This window comes from Pogona vitticeps, chromosome 5, assembly GCF_051106095.1.
Source record: "Pogona vitticeps strain Pit_001003342236 chromosome 5, PviZW2.1, whole genome shotgun sequence".
In the NCBI taxonomy this organism is placed as follows: domain Eukaryota; kingdom Metazoa; phylum Chordata; class Lepidosauria; order Squamata; family Agamidae; genus Pogona; species Pogona vitticeps.
In genome coordinates this window covers 90464560-90489916 of record NC_135787.1, presented here as the reverse complement: position 1 = coordinate 90489916, position 25357 = coordinate 90464560, and the positions used below count along the sequence as shown (strand labels likewise).

Here is a 25357-nt window from a genome sequence, read left to right as displayed (position 1 = left end):
TCCTTTCTTTTTTCATAATTTTTCCTTCCCTCCCTCCCTTCCTTCCTTCCATTCTTTCTTCCCTCCTTCCTTTCATCCTTCCTTAATTCCTTCCTTCCTTCCTTTCCTTCTTCATTTCTTCCTTCCTTCCTACCTACCTTCCTTCCTTCCATTCTTCCTTCCTTCCTCTGTTCCTTCCTTACCTCCTTCCTTCTTTTCTTTCTTTCTTTCATTATTTCTTCTTTCCTTTCCTTCCTTCCTGCCTTCTTCTCTTTCTTTCTTTCTTTCTTTCTTTCTTTCTTTCTTTCCTTCCTATTTCCTTCCGTACATCCGTACGTCCAACCTTCCTTCCTTCCTTCCTTCTGTCCTTCCTTTTTCTATTCCTTCCTTCCTTACCACCTTCCTTCTTTTCTTTATTTCTTTCCTTATTTTTCTTCAGTCCTTAATTTCTTTCTTTGTTTCTAATTCCTTCCTTTCTATCTTCCTTCCTTCCTTCCTTCCTTCCTTCCTTCCTTCCTTCCTTCCTTCCTTCCTTCCTTCCTTCCTTCCTTCCTTCCTTCCTTCCTTCCTTCCTTCCTTCCTTCCTTTTTTTAGTCCCTAATTTCTTTCTTTGTTTCTAATTCCTTCCTTCCTTCCTTCCTTTCTAAACTCCTTCCTTCCTTCTTTCCTTCCTTTTTTTTGGTTTTTATTTCTTCCTTCCTATCTTTGTGTTTTTCTTTCTATGTTCCTTCCTTCCTGCCTTGTTTTCTTTCTTTCTTTCTTTCTTTCTTTCTTTCTTTCTTTCTTTCTTTCTTTCTTTCTTTCTTTCTTTCTTTCTTTCTTTCTTTCTTTCTTTCTTTCTTTCTTTCTTTCTTTCTTTCTTTCTTTCTTCCTTCCTTCCTTCCTTCCTTCCTTCCTTCCTTCCTTCCTTCCTTCCTTCCTTCCTTCCTTCCTTCCTTCCTTCCTTCCTTCCTTCCTTCCTTCCTTCCTTCCTTCCTTCCTTCCTTCCTTCCTTCCTTCCTGACGTCCTTCCTTCCTGACGTCCTTCCTTCTTTCCTTCCTTTCTATTTTTCTTTCTATGTCCCTTCCTTCTTGCCTGCCTTGTTTTCTTTATTTTTCTTCTTTCGTTATTTCCTTCTTCCTTCCTTCCTTCCTTCAGTCCCTCCCTCCTTCCTTCCGGACATCCTTCATTTGTTTCTGATTTCTTCCTTCCTTTCTTCCTTTCTTTTATTCTTTCTACGTTCCTTCTGTAAGCTCTCAACTCTCCTAAGAGAATGCTGAGGCTGGAATAGAGAGGTTCCGGGTCCAGTTGACTCCTATTTAATTTGAGATGAGTCCTTGTCTCAACCAGGCTGCCTCACTGGCACCCTTCTACCAAGTCTATTCCCACTTAAAAATCACTGAAAAAAACAAGTTAAAATCATGAGTCTTAGAGTCACCCAGAACTCCCAAAACTCAGGAAATTACTGGACTCAAAGTAGCTTAATTTGTGGCCTTCAAGAAAAACAAATTAAATATGGTAGCAAGCTATCTGTTCAAGAGACCAAGCATAAGTTTTAAGTATTATTGTTTTATGAGAAAAATAAACATTTAGATATATTCAGTTTGTTGCAAAGCTTAGCATTCAAAAACATTTCCATTAGCCAAGGTAGTTAGAAATTTAGCAATTCCCAGCTACCAAAAATGAAATAAGAAAACTACTAGCTAAAAAAATGGATAAGGCTGAGCCTCCCTTTCTATTCTCCTACTAAGAACTACATCCTAGCAAATCAATGGGAACTCCAAAGTCCATTCAAAAATCCATAATCCAAGGTAAAATCCAAAAAATCCATAAAGCTAAAAAAGTCTCTCTCTGTGTCAGCATCCCTCCATTTTCTTCTCATGCCGGAACACCCTCCTTCTTTACTCTCCACTGACGTACACCAATCAGGACGAAGGCTTGCTCATCTCTCTCCACCTCCTTTTCTCATGTGATCGCAGGTGTTGTTGACATTCCTCCTCGGATGTTATGGCTCAGCTCTTCCTCTTCGGTCTCGGCCAAGCTACCCACATGATAACATTCCTAACTAGCTGCAAGAGAAAACAGCTTCTCGATGATTCTAGTAAGATGACACAGTCCAAGATGGATTCCTTCTACATCATTCTATGACTACAAATCCCATTTAGAAATTACGTTCTAGCTTCAATAACCTAAACCATGACACCCCCTTCAGATGGGCCAGGTCGATCAGGATAGGTGGCATGGAACTGTTGCACGAGGTTGGGGGCTGTAAGTTGCTTGTGGGTTCCCATGATTGATCCTCAGGGCATAGCCCTCCCAATCCACAAGGTACTGAAGGAGGGACCAATGGAAAACTGGGTTAATATGGAGAGTGGCTGAGAGTTGTACCTGAAAAGCGACAGGGTTAATTTGATCTGTGATTAGATAAGGCCCCACAAACTGAAGGTTCAACTTGCGTGACCGGACAGGTCAGCGTAGATCAAGATCAGGCAGGACTTCAATACGATCAAGCGTTCCATGTGGAGCACTATCTACCCAAATATTCGATGGGATGAGCCCCTGCTGGTTCTGTGGAGTCAACACATGACCCCAGCTAGGCCTAACAAAGGTCATAGTTTTGATTTTGATCATCTAAATAGGAAAAATGCCACCAATCAAATTCCCTGCCATCGTATGGGGTGGGCGGTTCAACACCACGTACCTTGCAACAGATATAGTTCCAAGGGCTCTTGTACAAGGCTGCCGGGTAGATCTAGACAAGAGTGCATTACCTGTGGAGGTGAGCTCCCAAATTCATCTGGTTGTAAAACAAGCACCCAGCGCCAGAGCAAGGGTGCAGGAGGGGTACCCCTTGGAATGGACCCAGCCCAATTAAGGTTGGGATGTTTTTTTTTAAAGAATGGTTAAACATATACCTGTGATGATTTGGGTTTTTATGTGTATTAGAATGGGATATGTAGTCCTAAGATTGTCCCAATAGCATCCATCTTGATTTAAAGTCTGCTCTGTAGTAGGAAAGTTTTTCATGCTGTTTCAGAGAAGCTTCGCTCTCTGATTATCTCGTTGCTAAGATGAGTAGAGAGCAGAGACTTTCGTAGTCAAAATAATTCTGCCACAAAACTTGATAACAACTCTCAAGCTCTCATGAGAAAGTTAGGCGGGACAACAAGACCCAGGAGGGGGTGTTCCTTATGAAGAATTCTGGGAAGAAGAAGGTTGTTGGTAAGGAGTTGAAAAAAGATGGAGTTGGACTGAGAAAGGTCAGACATGTGCTTTTTCCCATAATGGATTATAACTTTGCTATGGACTATTTTTCCTACCATGGACTGATGGAAGTCAACTGGATTTCATCTAGCGTCAGCCTGTGAAGACCCAAGACACGTGAGATGGACTGCGTTATGCTTTTTATTAGTTAGCATAATTCTATTTCTTTATTTTTATAGCTGGAGTGGGGAGGGGAGTATTCCGTTTGTCTTGATATGAAAATGTACCTACTGAACTATTTTATTATCAACTGAAACCTTTTCTAAAGCAATTCTTTTCAATAAAGCAGTAATGATTTGATCTGCATGCATTGGTTCTTGTACAGACTAGCTGAATGTCTAATTGGCCATGTGTGTTTGCTACCAAAGATTTAGAGCCAGATTATTCTGAGTATAACTCATGGATTTGTCTGTGTGTGTTGCTTTCTTAATAAAGGAGATTGGCTTTTGAGGAAGAAGTTTAGACAGGACCTTGCTGAGACCTAAGGGCTCTGCTCAGCAGTCAGAGGTTTGTCTGGATTTCGGATTCATCCCAGTCTCCGGCACCCCCGTAAATCTCTTTGGAGATAAGGGGCTGCTTACAATACCCACATAAAGAGAATGCCAATTACTGGTTTGATGATGAGTGGCAACAGAATGATGTTAACAGAGATTCACAGTCCTAGAATTCTCTCAGTACTGTGTGCACTTTTGATATTGGCCAAAGAGTGGTCAAACCCGGTAGTTCAATTTGGGGACAATCCAGCAGTTGTTTACATTGTAAACAACATTATGTAACGTTCAGAATGAGTTGACATCAGTCAGGGTATTTTCATTCAGGCACTGCAGCCTAGCATATTAGAGCGTGCATGACACGTACCAGGTCCAGAAGTTGGTTGGCCAATTCATTATGTTGCCAACAGTTTGAGCTTGCCTTTGAGCTAGGCCCAGGGAGTTCCCACAACCTCTGCACCCGGAGGTGTGGTAATCAGAGTGATGATGCATTAGGGGTGATAGGTTTGGACCTGGCACCAACGTCAAGTAAGAGTTATCCAGCTATGAGGATAAAGTTCCAAGGATTTTGGAAATTGGTTGACCTCCAGCCAGGCTGGCCGGCACAGGTAGAACATTTACAGTGAGTCATGGCACATTAAAGCAGATAGGGTCTAGCACCTGGCTATTCATGGAAGGTAGTCAGCACTGGCCTTTTCTTGGAAAAATTAAGGGTTCAGTCTTTACTCAGAAGATTACAGTCCAAGGATAATATAAATGGACATTCAAAAGAAAGGGGTAGCGTTCAAGATACCAGGGCTTCATATCTCCTCCATGGTTAGAATGCAGTTGTAAACACTGCAGGGAGGAATGTGAAAGGGTCCTATGTGAATCAGCATCACTAATGATGTTTGCAGGAGCTATTAGAGTTAACAAAATGGTTACATTAGGAAATGATGAGTCTAATCTAGCATGGGGATGGTAGGTTATTAAGGTAGAAGAAGGGAATGAGTTTCAGCAAGCATACATTTAGAATGGGTGCAGCTTCCACTGTTGTAAGCATAGGCCTAACCCAAGAAAGATCAATTGTCCAGGCCGGAGGTCATATTCCTGTTATCACATATATTTAGGAACACTACCTATCACGTAGGTAAGGGCTGAGTCTGGTTAAGTATGCACAGGTTACATTACATCGGGAGACAGAGGCATACTGCGAGTATCGGCCACAGACAGGTACACTGGGCTGAGCGTTATGCAACGGCATCCCCACAGGGATCAATCAGGTTTCGAGAGCTCATATCACTTTGAGACAACAGAAAAAAATACATTCAAAGTAACATGGCATAGCACTCCATTGTCTTCTGCTCCATGGTGGGCTTTTGAAAGCCCAATGTAGTGTTGCTTCTCTGTTAGTAGGAGGAGTGATGCTGCAAAGATAGAAATCTTGACATGCCTTGGTGGACTTGTGGATTTGGCCAGATATGCTCCCCCTCTCCTCCTTTATTCACTGCCATTGCACTTTTGCCATCATCACTACCATACCCTTCTCTTTAGATGTCTTTAAATAGGTCAGTTTCCTGGTTACTACCTCCTTGACCTGACTCCATTCCAAAACCTGCTTATTTTAGAAAAATGACGTTCTTCGAGGTGTGCCTCCACATTGTTACAGTGGAAATGGAACTGAACAGCTTCTTTATGAACAGCTACTGCTAAGATGAAAAATAAGAAAGAAACCTTTGTTTCTAAGGATAAATAATTAAGATCCTCAGAGGTTCATTATTGTCATGACCCAGCCTCCTGTTAGGGAGCACTTGATCGATGGATAGAGTGTCTGGGCATCTGAATACCCCTTAACAGCTGGATAGAGTCCGGGTGACCTCAGCCAAGATGTATTACAGACCCCTTCTCACAAGTCTATCCTAAAAAAGATTCTCTCTTGCATTCACTTAACTTAAGCAAGTACAAACACATGAGCTTTGTAGTCCTAAAATCTACTAAACTCAATAAGGTAGGACTCTATAGCAATCTGTGGCCTTGCCTCCCCCTCAGGGAATGGCTGTGACAGGCTATGCTGTTAAGAGACCAAAGATTTTATGATTGATCTTTTTTATTAAAAAAAATATAGATTTGGTGACAGGCAACATTGGCAATTATAGGCCCATTGCCAATGTTTCTTTCCTTAGCAAAATGGTTGAGAGGGTGGTGGCAGATCAGCTCCAGGCGCTCTTGGATGAAACCAATGCCCTGGACCCATTTCAGTTGGGCTTCAGGCCACGCTATGGTACAGAGACAGCACTGGTCGCACTGATGGATGACCTGCTGAGGGAGACCGACAGGGGCAATATGTCCTTGTTGGTCCTCCTTGACATCTCAGTGGCCTTTAATATCGTCGACCATGGTATCCTCCTGGGGAGGCCCTCTGAGTTGGGAATTGGTGGCCTGACACTTGCCTGGCTCCATTCCTTCTTGGAGAACCGACCCCAGAGAGTTCAGCTTGGGGATAGTGTCTCGGCCCCGTGGAGCCTCAACTGTGGGGTTCCACTGGGGTCGATCATCTCTCCAATGCTGTTTAACATTTATATGAGGCCGCTAGGTGGGGTCATCAGGGGGTGTGAGGCATCGTGTCACCAGTATGATGATGACACACAGCTCTACATCTCCTTTTCATCTACCTCAGTGGGTGCTGTCCTGTCCCTTCAGCGCTGTGTGGAGACTGTATTGGAATGGATGCAGTCGAATGGGTTGAGGCTGAACCCGGACAAGTCGGAAGTCCTGAGGGTGGGTGGTCCTTCCATCAGTGGTATAGGCAACTCCCTTTCTTTTGGGGGGATGACACTTACCACAAAGAGTAAGGTCCGCAGCTTGGGGGTACATCTGGACCCGGCGCTTACCATGAAAACCCAGGTTGTGTCCGTGGTCTGCTCTGCCTATTTCCATGTATGGCGGATTGCCCAGCTGCGACCCTATCTTGATGGGGGGCCCTCACTACTCTAGTCCACGTGCTTGTAATCTTGAGATTAGACCATTGTAACGCACTCTATGTGGGGCTACCTTTGAGGCTGACACGGAAACTTCAGATGGTCCGGAATGCAGTGCAAAACAGCCAGGCTTCTTAGTGGGGTGAGAAAACACCAACATATCTCCCCCACTCTGGCTGCTTTACACTGGTTGACCATCCATTTCCGCATTGACTTCAAGGTGTTAATGATTACATGTAAAGCCCTAAACAGTTTGGGATCTCAATATTTGGCAGATCGTCTTCTCCCACCCAGATCTACCTGAATCACCTGACATAGCCAGCAGGGACGGCTAAGGGGTCTGACGCCGAGGGAGGCCTGGAAGGAAAAAACAAGAAATTGGGCCTTCTCGGCGGTGGCCCCTTGGCTGTGGAATACCCTCCCTACTGAAATTTGGCTGTCACCCTCACTGGGCATTTTCAAAAGCCAGCTGAAAACTTGGCTATTCAAGCAGGCCTTCCCTTCAGTCAATTAAGTCATTCTTATTTTTTATTTCTCTTCTTTTGATTTTTGCCATCTTGGGACTGTTTGCCTTAAATTAATTTGTTAAAATTGTAAATCTACGATATTATATTTTATATCGTTTTGTTTTTGTCTACATGGAACTGTGTATATTTTAAATTGTTTTTCTCTTGTATGTTGTGAGCCGCCCAGAGTAGACTATGTCTAGATGGGCGGCATATAAATGCAATAAATAAAATAAAATAAATTTACAGAATAAATTCAGTTTGATGCATAATCACATCAATAATACATTTCCAAGGCTTATTACAATTACAATTACAATTACAATTACAATTAAGGCAACTAATTCCCTTATGCTTACAAAAACTCTAAAAATCTCTAAAAGCTTTCCTTAGGGTACGTAAAAGGCACAAAGCCTCCCCCCCCCCACTTTACTTCCTCAATTTTCTACATCCCCCAAGTCCTTTTCCTAGCACAGGGCATAAGGAAAAAAAGACTTAGAATAATTTTTGGTACCAACAAAGGAAAAAGTAGGAACACTGCACATGGTTCATTTTTCTATCTACCAAACTCCTCCTGTCTTCTTCGTCTTACAAGATGTCACCCAATCACGGCGCAGGGTGGGAGAAGTAATCCCCTCCTTCTGTTCTCGTGATAAAGCAGGTGTTGTTTGCCTCCTTCTACTCTCTGCTCCACCATAACAGGTGTCTGGTCTTCTTATCTTGTCTTGGCTGTACTGGCTAAAATAAAAACATGGACAACATTCCCAGCATTCAAAATCATTCTTACACAGAACCAATATGGATCCATTTTACATTTCTTCACAAGTACACAACCCATCTTCATACATGTTTTAACCCACATATTCATGATCACGACAACTATTAACTGGTTTGACTTGAACATGCAGTACAACAGTACATGCATTTGCAGGTTTGGTTTACTGCTCTGTGGTACCATTTTTAATAAATGTCACTACACTGGCAATACATATGCTGGTTTTCATGTGAAATGAAGGTGAGTATAAATACTTCTTGCTTTTCAAAAACAATACTCATTTCCAGGATTACAGTCCATTCGAAATTAGTTCTTGTAATCCAGGTGAAACACTACAATAACTTAAAATTTGAATGGAATCAAAATACATATGATTTAAAATTCTTCATTAACCTTATTAAAAGGGCTTACAATGCTTAAAAACTATGAACCAAAACATACGGGACAAAGGAGTGGAGCTTGAGACTACCTTTAGAATTGCTGACTGCAATTCCATGCTATTATGAACTCAAAGTCAGAACTTCAAGAGCTTAATTAAATGGCAATTGCATTTCATAACATCTCACCAGATGATAAAGTTCCACCTAATCAACAAATCTGGAGAGTAGCGTAAGGCAAGGAAGAAGGTATCTCACAACAATGAATGGGAGTTATGTATGGAAGGAAGTTACAAATGTGTTTCCTGTAGTCCAGTGGGCATCCATGACACACGATATTACATGCTCTACTGTAAATTACCTGCCTTAGCCATGTGGGCAGTAGTTGGGTTTCTGGTACTGCTTTGCAAATTAGTTGCAATCTAGGCACTTTTAAAATAAAGACTTTAAAAATTGGAGGCGGGGCTTTGTTGCAGTGCTGCCAGCAACTCCAGAGAAGAGCTCTCTGGAAAAAACTGGAACCCTCCGGTCCGGGATCCCCCTTTTGAAATGGGGATCAAAGGAGAGTCTAGAAGTCTCTCTGAAGCAGATGGTGAGCAGCAGAAGGAGAAGAAAGGGAGGCAGACCCGGACTTTTTTCTTCTGAAGAAATCACCGTGCACAGACTGGAGCGGGCGCCATTTTTGGCACTGAGCCGCGAGGAACCCTTTACCGGGGGAGATGAGAGCAATCAATATAAACTAATAATATATAACAAGTAAGTAAGCTGAAGCCTCTGATTTATGAAATAGCCTCATTAAGCTGAAATAAGAATGAAAATATTTGGCTGAAAGAATAAATGCAGCGGCGGGTTTATCTTATCAGTCTGACTCAAAAGCGATACTAAGCTTCTCCAAGTGAACTCTTAAAACACCAGGCTGATTCTAAAGCCGAGAGTCTGAGATGGAAAAATAAATCTTATGTTTCTGGAAAAGAATCCCAGACAGCAACACCGTCTGACTGGATTTAAGAGACTTCGGTGGATGCAGTGTGGCTGGGATACGTTACTCTTTGCCTTCTCTGGACTTTGTGAACTATAAATAATAGAATCTGGTGGTTTTCGGGAGAAGGAGCTGACGTGGCCGACTGGACTAAGGAGCATTAAGGGGTTAATGAAGATCACAAGACGAGCTTCAAAGACAATCTACTGGACAGTTTGAGACTTTATGATTGTTTTGTTTGTCGGACTGCAGACCACGTGTGTCTAATAACAGAAGCTTGCTGAACCCAGGAGAAGAAGAAATAACTGCGTCACGGTTCTAATTGATATTGTATTTGCTGGGCTAAAAGTTGATTTTTATATTACAATATTTGGATAAAGATTGGAGGGAGATCTAAGGGGAGGTTTATGATGAGGGGTTTGAATTGTTGATAAAATTGTGGAAACTGTGGAAGGATTTCTAGGGGGTGATTATTGTGGTATTTATACAAACCCCAAAGCCTGAGATGGACCCCAAAAATTCAAAAGAACAAATGGAGACTTGGTCTGTTCAATCCCAAAGTTCTGGAATAGTGGTGCAAGAAATAGAAAAGGAATGGCAGATTAATATACAAAGGCTAATATTAACAGGGTTTCAGCGAGTGAATGCAGGTCTTAGCAAAATAGAAGATTTGATGAAAGGGACGAAAGAGGGGACAGTAGATGCCAAACAAAACTTAAATGAAGTTGTACAAACTTTAGAATTGTCTGTATTAGACATGACACCAGGTAATATGAATGCAGTAGAGAGTTATCCAGTGACCCATGCAGCTTCCAAAATTAAAAAGCATTATGACAAAAATCTTAAGGAGGCAGAGATACTGAAACCAGACAATCTTATGGTGAAAATATGGGAAGTGAAAAAAATGGATATTCTGTCAGATGGGCTGAAAGACTGTTCAATTCAAAAAGAAACTGAACGATGGGATGTATTGTATAAATGGCAGCAGTTACCAGACAATGTTGGAATAACATAGAATAAAATTAAAATTAAATGATAAGATAAAAGCAGGAGGGTAATTAAACTGTGAAAAAGCAAAAAGTTGATATGTATTAGTAATATGAATTGATTGGATGATGTTATACTTTATGCTCTCCTATCCCCCCAAACCATTTTTCCTTCTCTTTCCCCTCTTTCTTTTTGTACCCTTTATCCCTGTTCCTAAATAAATATATTAAAAAGGAAAAAAAAGACTTTAAAAATTAAATTAAAAGGAAAATAAAGGTACTCATATTGAAGAGTGTGGGTTGTGTGATGGGTATGACATTGGATATGTATCCTCCTGGCAGAGGAACAATGAAAAAAATGCATTTTGTAGCCTTTTCTGTGATTCTACACATCCTTCCTCTGTGGCACATTTGCTCACTCCTGCAGTGTAATCCAAAAGCACACATCTGAGCCACAGATGCTGTGCAACTCAATACTCTTTGTGGCTTGGAGACATGCATCTGTTGACATGTTGTCACAGTGGACTATGTGTGTAATTTCCTGGAGGACAAAATATGAAGAAGGTAATTTTTCTGAGAAACACAACTCTTTATTCAAGCACTGAGCATGCTGTGCCATTCTCTGGTCTCCCTGTTTGCGCCTCCCTGCCTATAGCATGTCAAAATGCTGTATCTTGAAGAAAATTTCCAAACCTTCTGTTTCCTCCCTCTCCCAATCCTACAGGCACCAATTTCTTATTTAAACAAAAATACAGGTTTGGCAGAAGAACTCTGTGATTTTCCTTCTCTTAAGTAGGGTTAAGCCAGATAGGTGGGGCTTGTTAGCCTTGGGAGGCAGCCCATCTAGGAAAAGGAAAACTCTGAATTCAAACCCCCGCTGAGGTGCCACCATAATCGTCCATGCCATGGGGGAGCAGGCTGGGTAGGTGGGTCTCATCAGCCTTGGGAGGCAGCCCATCTAGGAGAAGGAAAACTCCGACTTCAAACCCTCACTGAGGCACCACCATTGTTGTCCATGCTGTGGGGGAGCAGGCCAGGTAGATGGGGCTCATCAGCCTTGGGAGGCAGCCCATCTAGGAGAAGGAAAACTCCGATTTTAAACCTCCACTGCCTTGTGGCTATATCCACTGATGGAAAAGACTTCAGGAGTCAACCTCGAGGCAAAATCCAGAGCTGGAGTCCCGGAGGCAGTCCATGTCATTCTGGCAACTCACTGGAACCAGCTGTATTGGCTCTTGCCTTTCCATTGGACTATTTCAGTAATGTGGAGAGGGGGAATTTGCTGCTTGGGTAACAGTCTATCCTCCATATTATTTTACCCAGGCTTCATGCCCTGGAGAGGACACTCCAGCTTTGCATATAGCATCGTACAGAGCACGTTACCATAGCCTTTCAAGACTGAAGGATGCCTATAGAAAAAATTAGGGTTAATAATTATTTTCATTGTTATTTCTTTAAAGTAAAGGAATTTCTTTTATCAAGTAATAATAACCTTTTCACCAGCTTCTACCCACTGAGATATGATGGCATGGCAGCAACACTGCCGTATGGCCACAGTAAGTACCATTATGATAACTTATCAACTGCAATTTGTGCCACCTTGTTAGTCTCTCTGCATATTATATTGATGGATGGTGGGTACTGAGAATCAGGAACAAGGGCAAGCCTGTTTTTGCCTTTCTCACATGTAACTCTAGGGTATTTTGCCAGCCAAATGGGATGGGGGGATGTGTTGTGAGTTGCTGAGGACAAGAAGCCATTACATTTGTTTACACCCCATATTATAAATAACAAAGACTGTGGCAGATGCTGTAAGTGCATGTAAAAAACAAGGCACTTAGGTCACAGTTGCTGCCCTTTATAGTGTACTCAGATAGTTCTGTCTCTGTGCAAGAAGGTATTTGATAAGTACTCCCACACTGTATTTACAGCTACTTTATTTATGGTAAATATTGCTGTAAATACAATGTGGGTAGTGAACAAAGGCTGAGGGCAGAATGATGGAACAAGATGATTTTGGAATGCAGTCCCAGGCTTCTGCTGCAAAACATGGAAGAGGGACAGCTTGGCAGGGGAAGAAAACCTTGGCTCTGTTTAGAATTTGGGGATGAGAAAAGGTACAGAGGGAATTGAGGTCTAGTCATTAGAATAGAGATACATTTTTGGATATTGTCAGGGAAATGAAAAACCTCAGCTACGACCCAGCCTCCTTGAGGGGATTGCTTGGTCTGCGGATAGAGAGCAATTAGGGAGTCTGAATCTCCTTTACAGCTGGGTCGAGCCCAGGTGACCTCAGCTAGGAAGAATTACAGATTCCTTCTGACAAGTCAATCCTAAAAGATACTTGCTTACACTTAACTAAGTTCAGCAAGAACATACACATGAGCTTTGTAGTCACCAGATCTATCAAAGCTCAGGCAGATAGGACTCTGTAGCATTCTGTGGCCTCACAATCTCTCTGGTACAAGGGTCAGCAGACTTGCTGTTCAAAAGACCATTCTTAAGAATGGTCTTTTTAACAGATAAGAATAATTTTTATTGAAAAAATAAAGTCTTTATAGATATTCAGTTTGTTGCATAAGCAAAGCATAAGTTACATTTCCATAGAATATTGCAAAGAAATCTAGGCATCATTCACTTAAATTATAGCTAAAAATACTAAAAGCTTCTTTAAGAGAAGACATAGGGTATGGCCCCCCTCTCTTTCTTTCTGAGGTTCTACATTCCAATTCCCTTCAATCTAACATAAGGAAAAAAGACTCAAAATGGCTCCTCAAGCCTCTCTATAGACTACGGAACAGTCCACATGGCATGAACTCGATGTTTTACTTTCTTGGCACCATCCTTCTTCTTCATCTCTCAAGGTGTTGACCAATAGGCAATTAGGAAAGTCCATTCTCATCCTGCTTTCTGTTCTCAGGAGAAATTCAAGTGTTGTTTTCCAGTCTTACACACTGCCCATTCTATGATGAGTTGAACAAGGTTCTCAAGGATGATGGCAAGTGTTAGTCCCCTATGTACTGCAGTCATGAGGCACCTGAGAGAACTTCTTTGTCCATTATGTTCCTCCTGCTCTGAACTGCGGGCCTTTGTGTGGTTGCTGCTCAGTTTGCTATGGCTCTAACTTGCTTACTATTTTTAAATAGAGGTCTTAGAGTCACAGGAAGACATATCAATGACCCTTGATCTGTTTTCAAAAGATGATACCCAGAATGGATCAGGATCATAGTGTTCAACTATGAGATCCTTGCACCCATGTGGTGCCAGGATTAATTTGCCCTGTCTTGAGTTTTTTGGCATAGAATCTGTGGGATTCATGAGCAGCAGCACTAGCATAGCAATTTTCACTGAGGGTCCCCACAGTCCATGTCCCACAACATGAGACTTTGCCCAGCTCAAAGAGGGTTTGTATTGTCCTTGATATGGATGCTGGCTGGCTGTCCCTTCCCTTCCCCTGGACCTTGCTGGTCCAGGATGACAACTGAGGTCGGGGGGGGGGAGGCTCCACAGTCAGTCAGCAGAAGTAGACCATTACACAGCCCACCCAGCTCCCTCAGGTGACAGCAACTCTTTAAGCATCAGCCAAGGCCCCTTCCTCTCCTTTTCCTTTTTATCTATCTCCTGGCTGCCTCAGGCAGGGGTTCCTAATTAGGCTGCTGCATGAAAAGCAAAGGAAATGGCATACAAAAGAGAGTCCTAGACATAAATCCACATGGCTTTTTTGTTCCCTGCAATGGACACTCTTTAAACTTGGTAGTCAATGATGCTGTGAAATGTTGTCTGGAAGCAACAAATTTCTTCAGTTTGATTCAACAGATCTATAATTATTTCCCTGCATAAAACCAGCGGTGGCAAATTCTAACTAGCCATGTAACTGTTAAGCCACTGAATTGAACAAGATGGGAGAATCGGATCGATGCTTTAAACCCCATAAATACCATCTTGATAGTATATAAGATGCTTTAATAGAGATCTTTGAAGACACAAGGCTAAAGAATTTATCTGGAAACACTTCTCGAATTCAAGCTAAGGTCCTTGCTGATGAAATTTGTAAGTTCAAATTTGTGGTATCCCTTGTTACATGGTACAACATTCTTTTTGAAATTAATCTTACAAGCAAGCTGTTACAAAATAAGGAAAATGATTTAAATTCAGCTACAAGCCAATTGCAAGTGACTAAGAATTACCTTGTGGGCTGTAGGTGTGATGGGAGTTTTCAACAAGTTTTGATGGATGCTACTGAGATTACAAAAGAGCTAGAAATATTACCAAACTTTGAGAAAGAACAAGTTAGAAAAAGAACAAAAAGCAGTTTGATTATGAAGCACAAGAGGAGGCACCACAAAATCCAAAGCAGAAATTCAAAATCAGTTTCTATTATGCTATCTTAGACATGGCCATGCAATCTGTTGAAGAGAGATTCCAACAGCTACAACAATATAATTCCTTGTTTGGCTTCCTGTATGACATATACAAGATCAACAAAAATGTACTGAAGATGTACTTAAGGCCTGAAAGAATTTGGAAAAATCATTGATGTACAATGGAAACAAAGATATTGATGCTGAAGATCTGTGATGCAAATTTATAGCAATAGCTCGAAGACTTCCAAAATTTATACCACCACAAGGAGTACTTCTCTTCATAGTGCAACAAAAACTCCTGGATAGTGTGCCTAATGTTTCTGTTGCTCTAGAGATCTTTCTCACACTTCCAGTGTCAGTGGCTAGTGGTGAACACAGTTTCTCAAAGCTCAAGCTTATAAAAACACATTTATACTCAACAATGCTGCAAAGTAGACTAGCTGGTTTGGCAACTATATCAATTGAACATGCAGAAGCATCAGCCATTGACCTGAAGGAATCAGTGACAAAATTTGCAAAAGAAAAGGCATGCAAAGTGAGATTTTGATGTGGCAAAAATAGAAACATTTAAGAGACATTACAGTTCATACGATGATTCAAGATGATTTGTGTGCTAAAACTGTTTTGTATTTGACAAAGAAAATTGAAGACTGTTCTGTTACTTGTTCTCTCAGTTTTTTAAAATAACATTTTCACAGTTTCAACATTTGTACTTTCTGTTCTTCCTACAATTTGTCTGTTTTTGAAAATTGGTTGGTGGGGGGGCGGAAGTAGTTAGTCTTGCCTAGGGCACAAAACAGCCTGGCACAGGCCCTGTGCACAGCTTCCCTGGGGCTTCTCTACTTCAATGGCACCATATATGCATGGGTTTCATCCTCTTTTTAATTAATGTTTTGTTGACTGCTTGTTTGCATTCCTTACAAAAGAGTGAAACTGGATATATTTGCCTTTCACTACATTAGGAAATCATCAGTCTGCTGCTGTACACTTCCATGCATAGATATGCATACAAAATCTGTATATTGCTATTTTCTTGTAAGCTGTAATGTGAGTTTCTATATACATTCGTTTTATACAGCAGGAGGGAATCACAGGAACTGATACCAGAGGCTAAACTTTGTTTTATGCCAGACAGTCAAATTCCTTGTGGTCACACATCCCCTGTTCATGCAGGTCTCTAGCTAGATGTTCATTACTGTTGCTCATGTTAGAAATAACTTCTCTACCCCTGATTGAAAACTGCTGGATCTCAGATCTTCTTGGAGAAAGACAGAAAGGGGAGGTAAAGAAACATAGATCATCCCGAACAAAACACAGCTGCTCACCACATGAGTATATTTTAAAAAACAACCACCACGAAGGATATAATGATGATTTGCAAGTTGCCCCTATATTGTTTAAACTTTTCTGATCTGAATCTTGAGGGAGGGGGGATTTATTAATTACCAGGAAAATGCTGAAAACGAGCCATTATTTCCCCTTCTATTTACTCTTTTAAACCAAAAAATTTAATTTCTGTTTTTAATCCACATATATATCAATATATATTTGTGAATAAAGTAGTTCAAGGGCAAAGTGTTTCATTTACATTATCTTACAAATCATTATAATTCTCAAGATAAACTGGTGGTATTATTGTTGTTGTTGTTGTTGTGCCACATTTCTCCCAACAAGGGACCCATTTTCATCCTATTATCCTCATATTCTATACCTGAAGGAAAAGTAGAGAGGAAACTGACGATGGTCACTGAGGAAAGGCCAGGTCACAAGGTTTGCTCTGAGTCATCAACATTCTAGGCCCTTTGAAATTCTCCAGCTGCTCCCAATGTGCTTATTGTTCTCTTCCGGACAAGGGGACAAGCCCACAGTGCAGGAAGACAAACTCCTATTACCTAACTTGTTCTAACAAGTTTTGAAAGCAGCCTGACTGGTCTTCTTATGTAGTCCAGCTCAGAAACCTAACAGGTGCCTATTTTGGCATACTAGAAGTTCTTGCAAGCATGTGTGATGGCTCCTTAGTCAACCTAGAAACAGCAATTACAACCATTCGGTGTCAAGGTATTCAAGGTCAGGAATTTGGAAGGCTCTCCCTAATGGTAGATCTGCAGCTCAGAACCCCTAAATAGCCACTGGAAACACCCTGTTGAGGCTGATTTAGTGGCAAAATGGGAGACAGGAATGTCTTGTCCAGGAAGATTTGGACTGCCTTCCTCTCTGATGACATTTTTGTTTTGCTGGCCTTCAGTTTGTAAAATGATTGGTATGCTTTTTTCTCCTGACCTTTTTCCTGTTTCTCTTCCTGTTCTGTGAGGAAAATGTACTGGGTTCCCAGTTATCTTAACACATGACCAGCAATGCAACCAGCATCTTGTTTATGAGTGGCGATTTGCCACCAAGATGTACATGCTCAGCAACAGGATTATGATTTCTATATGTTCTTGAGCTATATCAAGATTGATGTGTTGTTTTTTACTCTGTTTTGAGAGATCTTGACTGGCTATATTGGGGCAGAATGGCAGGATACAAATAATTTCAATGAACAAATTAAATACAAGGAAGCAGACAGGAATAAGTCAGCAACGAAAGGGAAGAAAATGGGTTTACTTGCGGTGAGAGAACAGAAAAGGGGAAAGATTAGGACAATGCCCCTGAGAAAGATACACAGATGTATGGCTGGCTACTGAGAATGTATAAGATTCCAGTAGAAAGACACAGTCTGTAAGATGCAGTTAAGGCCTCAAGGGAGAAATTGCCGGTCAAGTTTTACCATGTCTTTTACTAAGGAAAAAAAAAAAACAGACTCCTGTCACTTACAGTCTGGGTCTCATTTGCATGAGCCTATGAGAGGAGTGGAGGGGGGGAGTCAGCAGAAGGTGGCAGGGAGAAATAGAATAAGCACAGGGAAGCAGAGAGAGATAGAGAGATAATCAGTGAGATCATGAGAAGAAATAATAATAAAGATAAGCTGGTCAAGATAAGTAGATAGAGCAGGTGGTGAAGGTGGCAAGAGATATGATATTTGAATGATTTGATTATATGCATTGAATAAATAGCATCTGTGATTCTGATTAAAGTTAACACCTTTCGATAAAGCAGTTCTGTTGGCAGCAATCTGACAAGTGTCTGAATAAAGTTCTTTATATGTTGTGGATAAAGGAAATCCACTGGTGGCAGTGGAAAAAAGGGAAACATCTTGATTGTTATCCGCTGATAAGAAGACAAACAGGGGTTACATGGAAAACGTCACACAGGCCATCTCATAATATAAATTTGGAGAGGCCAACTCTATTGTACAAATAAGCCAAACATCACATTACTCAGGAGAACCAACAATGTATCTCCCAAAGCCTTTCTTTTCTTTTTGCTCTTTTTATTTATTTATTTATTTATTTATTTATTTATTTATTTATTTATTTATTTATTTATTATCAACTAAGAATAAGGCAGGAAATACAAATAGGGGGAAAGTAGAGAGAAAGAAAAAGGGTTGGGGGTAGGAGAACACAAAGTATACAATCATCCAATCTATTCATCTTACAATAACAAATCAACTTTCTGCTTTTTTACAATTTAATTACCCTCCAGCTTTCAACTTACAATTACATCTTAGTTTAAATCTATGTTACTCCAACACTATCTGGAGACTGAAGCCATTTGTATAATAAATCCCATCGTTCAGCTTCCTTTTGAATTGGACAGTCTTTCAACACGTCTAAAAGAATATCCATTTTTGCCGCTTCACATATCTTCTCAATAAGTTCCTCTAGATTTGGTATCTCTGCTTTCTTCCAATTTTTAGCATAAAGCTTTCTGACTGTAGTAGCTATATAGATCACTGGGTAACTCTTTATCTCATCTATATTGCCTGATATCATACTCAATAAAAGAAATACTGGAGCTAGTGAAGTTTCATTTAACTGTTTGACATCTAATGTCGTCTCTTTCATCTGATCTGTTATTTATCTAAGACGTTCATTTACTTGCTGAAATCCTGCTGTTATTATGTAGTATCTCCCAAAGCTTTTCTAAAAGAAGTGAGGGGAGGACAAAATTGTCTGAGTGGTTAAAAGAGGCTTGGGGATTCTGGGACTTATAGTAAAAAAAATCCCCTGTCACAATTCTACTTATGACTGACTTACTCTGTTATGAATCAATGCCTCGGGGCTCTGATTCCCTGTTTCAAACTTCACCAAGAATAGGGTATTTCTATTCTTTGCACAAATGGAAACAAGTTGGATTATTAAATATTGTATTGTGACTCCTAGATTTTCAATGTAATCTTGTATGCAGAAACAAGTCCCATTGAGTTCATGGGACTCGATAGGCATGAGACTGCAGCTTGAGTGGCAAATTACTGCAGTCTGGGAGCAAAGCTAATATCATGCCCCTCTCTTATGCACAAGGACGTCTTCTCCAAGTTTTATAGCAAAGTTGACAGTTGCTTTAAATTAGAGTGGCTGGCTGGTGTTCAAGGCAATGAGTGGGAGTTTATTTAGCTGAAAAAGACAGTTGCAAAACTTAGGAAGTGAATTCCAAATAAGACTGGAGAAGTCTGCTATTTAACAGTAAGATACGTTTCTCTGTTTTTGGAAGGATTTTGCACACATTTGACATGCCTATATTTTCATGATTTGGGTGTGTGTGTGAAAAATATGTTGCAACACCAAAGGAAACATACAGTTTTCTCAGAAAATTTGAATTCAGTGGCAGGAAAGCAAGGTAAGAAGTTTGTGATTTTGTTGTAAAGCAATTTGAAAAAAACATTAACAAAGGTGGTAAAAATGGGAGGACTTGCAGTTATTAAAATGGTGGCTTGTACAGAAGAACAGCTTCGTTAGAAATCCAGTAATGTTGCCACAGATACTGTATATTGTGTCATACAATGTGGCTTTATGAATTCCAAACACTGGGAGAATAACTTTACCTTCAGTACAATGGGAGCTTGTAAAATTATTCAGTTGTACAAACAGAATGAATCTAGCAGCCTACTTTTCTCAAATTTGTAACTTACATCTAGGAGTCATATTACAGTTTCCCAAACATGGGTGATGGCTTTCCCTCGCAGGCAAATAATTCATTAATTATGCAGGTGAACAAAGTGTTAGTCATGTGGTAAACTGGGAAAAAGTGAACTAATCAGCCCAGTTTCTTACAGCAAATTACCCATTTCAAAACTGCTTTATATAAAACAAATGTTTTTAAAAAATACTATTTGGCCAAATAACTTTTAAGACAAATGCATGGATTGATGTATTTATACTTTTTATATGCCACCTATGCAAGTAAATTCCTTAGACACTGTCAGAACACTGACGTTCCTGGGAGTAAGCCCTCCTGACTGTAGGACACCTTACTCCAAGGGAAAAGGACAGCATACTAGTGTTAATCTAAGTTCAGTAACTCCAATTTCATTTAATCATACACAATGTATGCAAGGAAATGTGTTTCTTTTCTGTTTCAGGATTAGCACTTTCTTTTTAGCTAGTCTTAAGTGCCTTTGCCTGGTTCCTATATTGATACTGATGGAATAATAATAATAATAATAATAATGCTAAATGTTATGGGAATGTTCCCTTAGCCTTTTTAGAACATAATGTTATTAATCTGCATTGTTCAGTAATGAGATGGCAGGGGAAAGATGAGGGCTGGCCATTAGGATCACTGGGCCTTGAGGTTAAGATGGAGGATAGAGAGAGAGATAAAAGTGTGGGCAATAGTAAGACATCTGAAAAAGTGAGCTTGGATCGTTGTGAGGAATATTTTTTCTTGTTTTACTTGCAGTACATGAGCCTCTTTTTAAAAAAAGAGAGCCATAACCTCTTAAAACTCACAAAAGGAAATGTTACCAAAAGCTGGTCTGTCTATTCGATGGCACAGACATGTTTATAAAATTGAAAATGTATCCATTAATAAGCACCACATACTTTTGCACACTGTGACCAAATATGGCAGAGGGATACTCTCCTGTGGCTAAACTGAAGTACAGTGGTACCTCGACTTACGAACGTCCCTACTTATGAACATTTCAACTTACGAACAGCTCCAGCTGCAACTTTTTGCTTCGACTTGCGAACCGAGCTTCCACTTATGAACAGAAACAGGCAGGGAAAAAAGGCGGGCAATTCAACTTTTTAACTGTAGGTGGTGACGAGTCTGCTTCTTTGTGCTGTAGCTCTTTCATCAGTTATAGGGTGTGTCGCAGTTGTAGGCTTGGGAGAGCCTCCTACTTTGGAGTGAGCCTGTGTGTCTGTCTGCAGGGAGGTAAGCTGCTGTTTTCTCCTTAAAAACTATTCTGAGTGGGTTTTGGTGGCTCTGCTTTGGAGTGAGTGTGTGCATGTGTCTGCAGGAAGGTTTTGTGTCTTTGCTCTGCTTCAGAGTGAGCGTGTGTGTGTGCGTCTGTATTTTTGAAGTTTTTTTTCCTTCTTAAATCTCAGCAATGGAGGTGGCTCTAGTGTCTGTTTTTTTGAGATTTTTTTCCTCTGGGCAGTGGTTAGAGCTGTGGCTGCTGAGGGTTCTCCGGAGGAGCAGGAGGAGGCAGGCGGTGAGGCAGGTGAGCACTTCCCGGCCAGGTCTCTGGCCCTGGCCCTGTTCACTTCGGCCAGTCTTTGAGGATCCCTTTCTCTCCTGGGTTTTGTTTTGTTTTTGTTTTTGTTTGGGTTTTTTTGTTTTGTTTTGTTGTTGTTGTTTTTTGCAGCCCCAGCACGTTCCTATGGGGCTTGCAGTGGATTTTAAACATTATTTTTTGGCTATTTTTTTCTTCGGCCAGAACAGATTAATCGGTTTTCACTGTATTCCTGCGGGAAATGGTGCTTCGATTTATAAACGTTTCGAGTTACGGACATTGGTACAATACAGATTAAGTTCATAAGTCGGAGGGACCACTGTATATGTCACTTTAGGCAGCTCAGTGGAGCATGAGTCTTTTGTAAACCAAATGAGTACTGGTTTGAGGATGATGGGGAATTTGAGTGAAGCAGCTAAATCCGCTGATCTGTAATCTGAATGACATATATTGGGAGAATTTTTGGTTGGCATATCAAACAATCATAGGCAGAAAATGTTACTTTTCAGGCACTGTTCAATAATACTACATAGAACAGTGTCATGATTTTTATTATTTTTTTTAGCTGTAGGGTGGACTGCAAAATTGATTAGTGTTTTCCCTTTGGGCTGCATGTTAAAAATCTACCCACAATCAACAATCTCCCTGTTTCTGTCCATACGGGACAAAGTAATTAATTGCCTGTTTAATTCTATAATTTCATTCAAAAAAATTGCATTCACCTGAATGCATTCACCCAATATTTAAGGTGTGGATTTCCTGAATGACCAAGGAACTGGACCCAATGATCCTTGGAGTCTCTTCTAATTGTTGTTGTTTAGCCATTAAGTCATGTCCAACTCTTCGTGACCCCATGAACCAGAGCACATGAGCCCATGAACCTCCTGTCCTCCACTGCCTCCTGGATTTTGGTCAAATTCATGTTGGTTGCTTCGAAGACACTGTCCAACCATCTCATCCTCTGTTCTCCCCTTCTTCTCTTGCCTTCACACTTTCACAACATCAAGGTCTATTCCAGGGAGTCTTCTCATGAGATGGCCAAAGTATTGGAGCCTCAGCTTCAGGATCTATCCTTCTAGTGAACACTCTGGGTTGATTTCCTTCAGAACAGATAGGTCTGATCTCCTTGCAGTCCAGGGCACTCTCAAGAGTCTCCTCCAGCACCACAATTCAAAAGCATCACTTCTTTAGCAGTCAGTCCTCTTTATGGTCCAGCTCTCACTTCCATACATCACTACAGGAAAAAACATAGCTTTGACTATGCAGACCTTTGTCGGCAAGGTAATGTCTCTGCCTTTCAACATGCTGTCTAGGTTTGTCATCACTTTCCTCCCAAGAAGCAGGCATCTTTTAATTTCATACCTGCTGTCACGATCTGCAGTGATCATGGAGCTCAAGAAAGTAAAATCTCTCACTGTCTCCATATCTTCCCCTTCTATTTGCCAAGAGGAGATGGGACCAGTGGCCTTGATCTTAAGGTTTTTTTTAATGTTGAGCTTCAGACCATTTATTGCACTCTCCACCCTCATTAAGAGGTTCTTCAATTCCTCCTCACTTTCTGCCATCAGAGTGGTATCATCTGCATATCTGAGGTTGTTGATATTTCTTCCAGCAATCTTAATTCCGGCTTGGGATTCCTCCAGTCCGGACTTTCCCATGATATATTCTGCATATAAGTTTAATAAGCCGGGGGACACTATACAGCCTTGTCGTACTCCTTTCCCAATTCTGAAATCAGTTGTTCCATATCCAGTTCTAACTGTTGCTTCCTATCCCACATATAGATTTCTCAGGAGATAGATAAGGTGTTCAGGCACTCCCATTTCTTTAAGGACTTGTCATAGTTTGCTGTGGTCCACACAGTCAAAGGCTTTTGTGTAGTCAATGAAGCAGAAGTAGATGTTTTTTCTGGAACTCTTTGACTTTCTCTATAATCCAGCACATGTTAGCAATTTGGTCTCTTTTTCCTCTGCCCCTTTGAAATCCAGCTTGTACTTCTGGCAGTTCTTGGTCCACATACTGCTGAAGACTACCTTGTAGGATTTTGAGCATAACCTTGCTAGTGTGTGAAATGAGTGCATTTATATGGTAGTTGGAGCATTATTTGGCACTGCCCTTCTTTGGGATTACGATGTAGACTGATTTTTTTCCCAATCCTCTGGCCACTGCTGAGTTTTTAAAAATTGCTGGCATATTGAGTGTAGCATCTTAACAGCATCATTTTTTAAGATTTTAAAGAGTTCAACTGGAATGCCATCACCTCCACTTGCTTTGTTGTTAGCCATACTTTCTAAGGCCCACTTGATTTCACTCTTCAGGATGTCTGACTCAAGGTCAGCAACCACACTATCTGGCTTGTCTGGGACCTCCAGATTTTTCTGGTATAATTTGTTTCCCTTCTCCTCTCTGCTATTTCTAAGGCCTCGTTGGACAGCCACTTTCCTTTCTTGCATTTCCTTTTCTTTGGGATGGTTTTTGTTGCTGCCTCCTGTACAGTGTGAGAAGCCTCCATCCATAGTTCTTCAGGCACTCTGTCCACCAAATCTATTTCCTTAAATCTGTTCTTCACTTCCATTGTGTATTCATAAGGGGTTTGGTTTAGATTATACCTGACTAGCCCAGTGGTTTTTCCTACTTTCTTCAGTTTAAGCTTAAATTTTGCTATAAGAAGCTGATGATTAGAGCCACAATCAGCTCCATGTCTTGTTTTTGCTTACTTTATAGAGCTTCTCCATTTTTGGCTGCAGAGAATATAATCAATCTGATTTTGGTATTGCCCATCTGGTGATGTCCATGTGTAGTCACCTCTTGTGTTGTTGGAAAAGATTGTTTGTGATGACCAGTGTGTTCTCTTGACAAAACTCTATTAGCTTTTGCCCTGCTTCATTTTGAACTCCAAGGCCAAACTTACCTGTTGTTCCGTTTATCTCTTGACTCCCTACTTTTGCATTCCAGTCCCCTATAATGAGAAGAACATCTCTCCTTGGTGTCAGTTCTAGAAGGTGTTGTAAGTCTTCATAGAATTGGTCAATTTCAGCCTCTTCAGCATTGGTGGTTGGTGCATAAACTTGGATGACTGTGATTTTGAAAGGTCTGCCTTGGATTTGTATTCAAATCATTCTATCATTGTTGAGATTGTATCCCAGTACAGCTTTTCCCACTCTTTTGTTGACTATAAGGGCTACTCCATTTCTTCTATGGAATTCTTGCCCACAATATGATATGATGATTGTCTGAATTGAATTTTTCCATTCCCATCCATTGCAGTTCACTGACACCCAGGATGTCAATGTTTATTCTTGCCATCTCCTGTTTGACCACATCTAGCTTCCCAAGGTTCATACATCTTACATTCCAGGTTCCTATGCAGTATTTTAATTTGGAGAATTGGACTTTCTTTTCACTTCCAGGCACGTCCGCAGCTGAGTGTCCTTTCTGCTTTGTCCCTACCACTTCATTAGCTCTGGAGCTATTTGTACTTGTCCTCCGCTCTTCCTCAGTAGCATGTTGGACACCTTCTGACCTGAGGGGCTCATCTTCCAGCGTCATATCTTTTAGCCTTTTGTTTCTGTCCATGGAGTTTTCTTGGCAGAGATACTGGAGTGGCTTACCAGTTCCTGCTCCAGGTGGATTGCATTTAGTCAGAACTCTCCACAATGATCTGTCCATCTTGGGTGTCCCTGCACGGCATAGCCCATAGTTTCTCTGAATTACTCAAGCCCCTTTGCCCCAACAAGGCAGCAATCTGTGAAGAGGGTTCTAGTTGTACAATTCTATTATTTTATGAACCCAAAACCAATTAACCAAATGAACAAACAAGAAGAAACAGGATATTGGCAAACAACTTTAGACTACACTGCACAATACACTATACCAATCACATCTTCCAGCAACACTGGGCTACATCGCAGGGCTAATGTAATCCATTCTGTCTCTCAGATCTCTTTCCAATATGGATATAATTTAATCCTTTCAAAAACCTACGGTTTACAAATGAGAAATATTGCTTCTGTATCCACAATCCAATACAACAGGAAATAGTCTGACATTGCCTTGCATTGCATTGCTTCATTGCCAGCAGGAAAAAGGATGCTAAACTTTACATAGCAAAGGGCAGCCTGAATGTTGATGACATCA

At 40.8% G+C, this 25357-nt stretch overlaps 1 protein-coding gene across 2 annotated transcripts in view; it reads left to right on the top strand.

Annotated features, from left to right (window-relative positions):
• The first annotated feature begins 19180 nt into the window (after positions 1-19180).
• The window catches only part of C1QTNF7 (C1q and TNF related 7), a 46698-nt gene continuing 40521 nt past the window's right edge, over positions 19181-25357 (top strand). Inside the window, exon 1 of one of the 2 annotated variants that reach the window (XM_073001049.2) lies at positions 19181-19377. In XM_073001049.2, coding sequence (XP_072857150.1) covers positions 19311-19377 — 67 coding nt within the window. In that variant the 5' untranslated portion in view covers positions 19181-19310. The remainder of the gene's footprint in view (positions 19378-25357) is intronic. The other variant, XM_020806588.3, reaches the window with a different exon arrangement.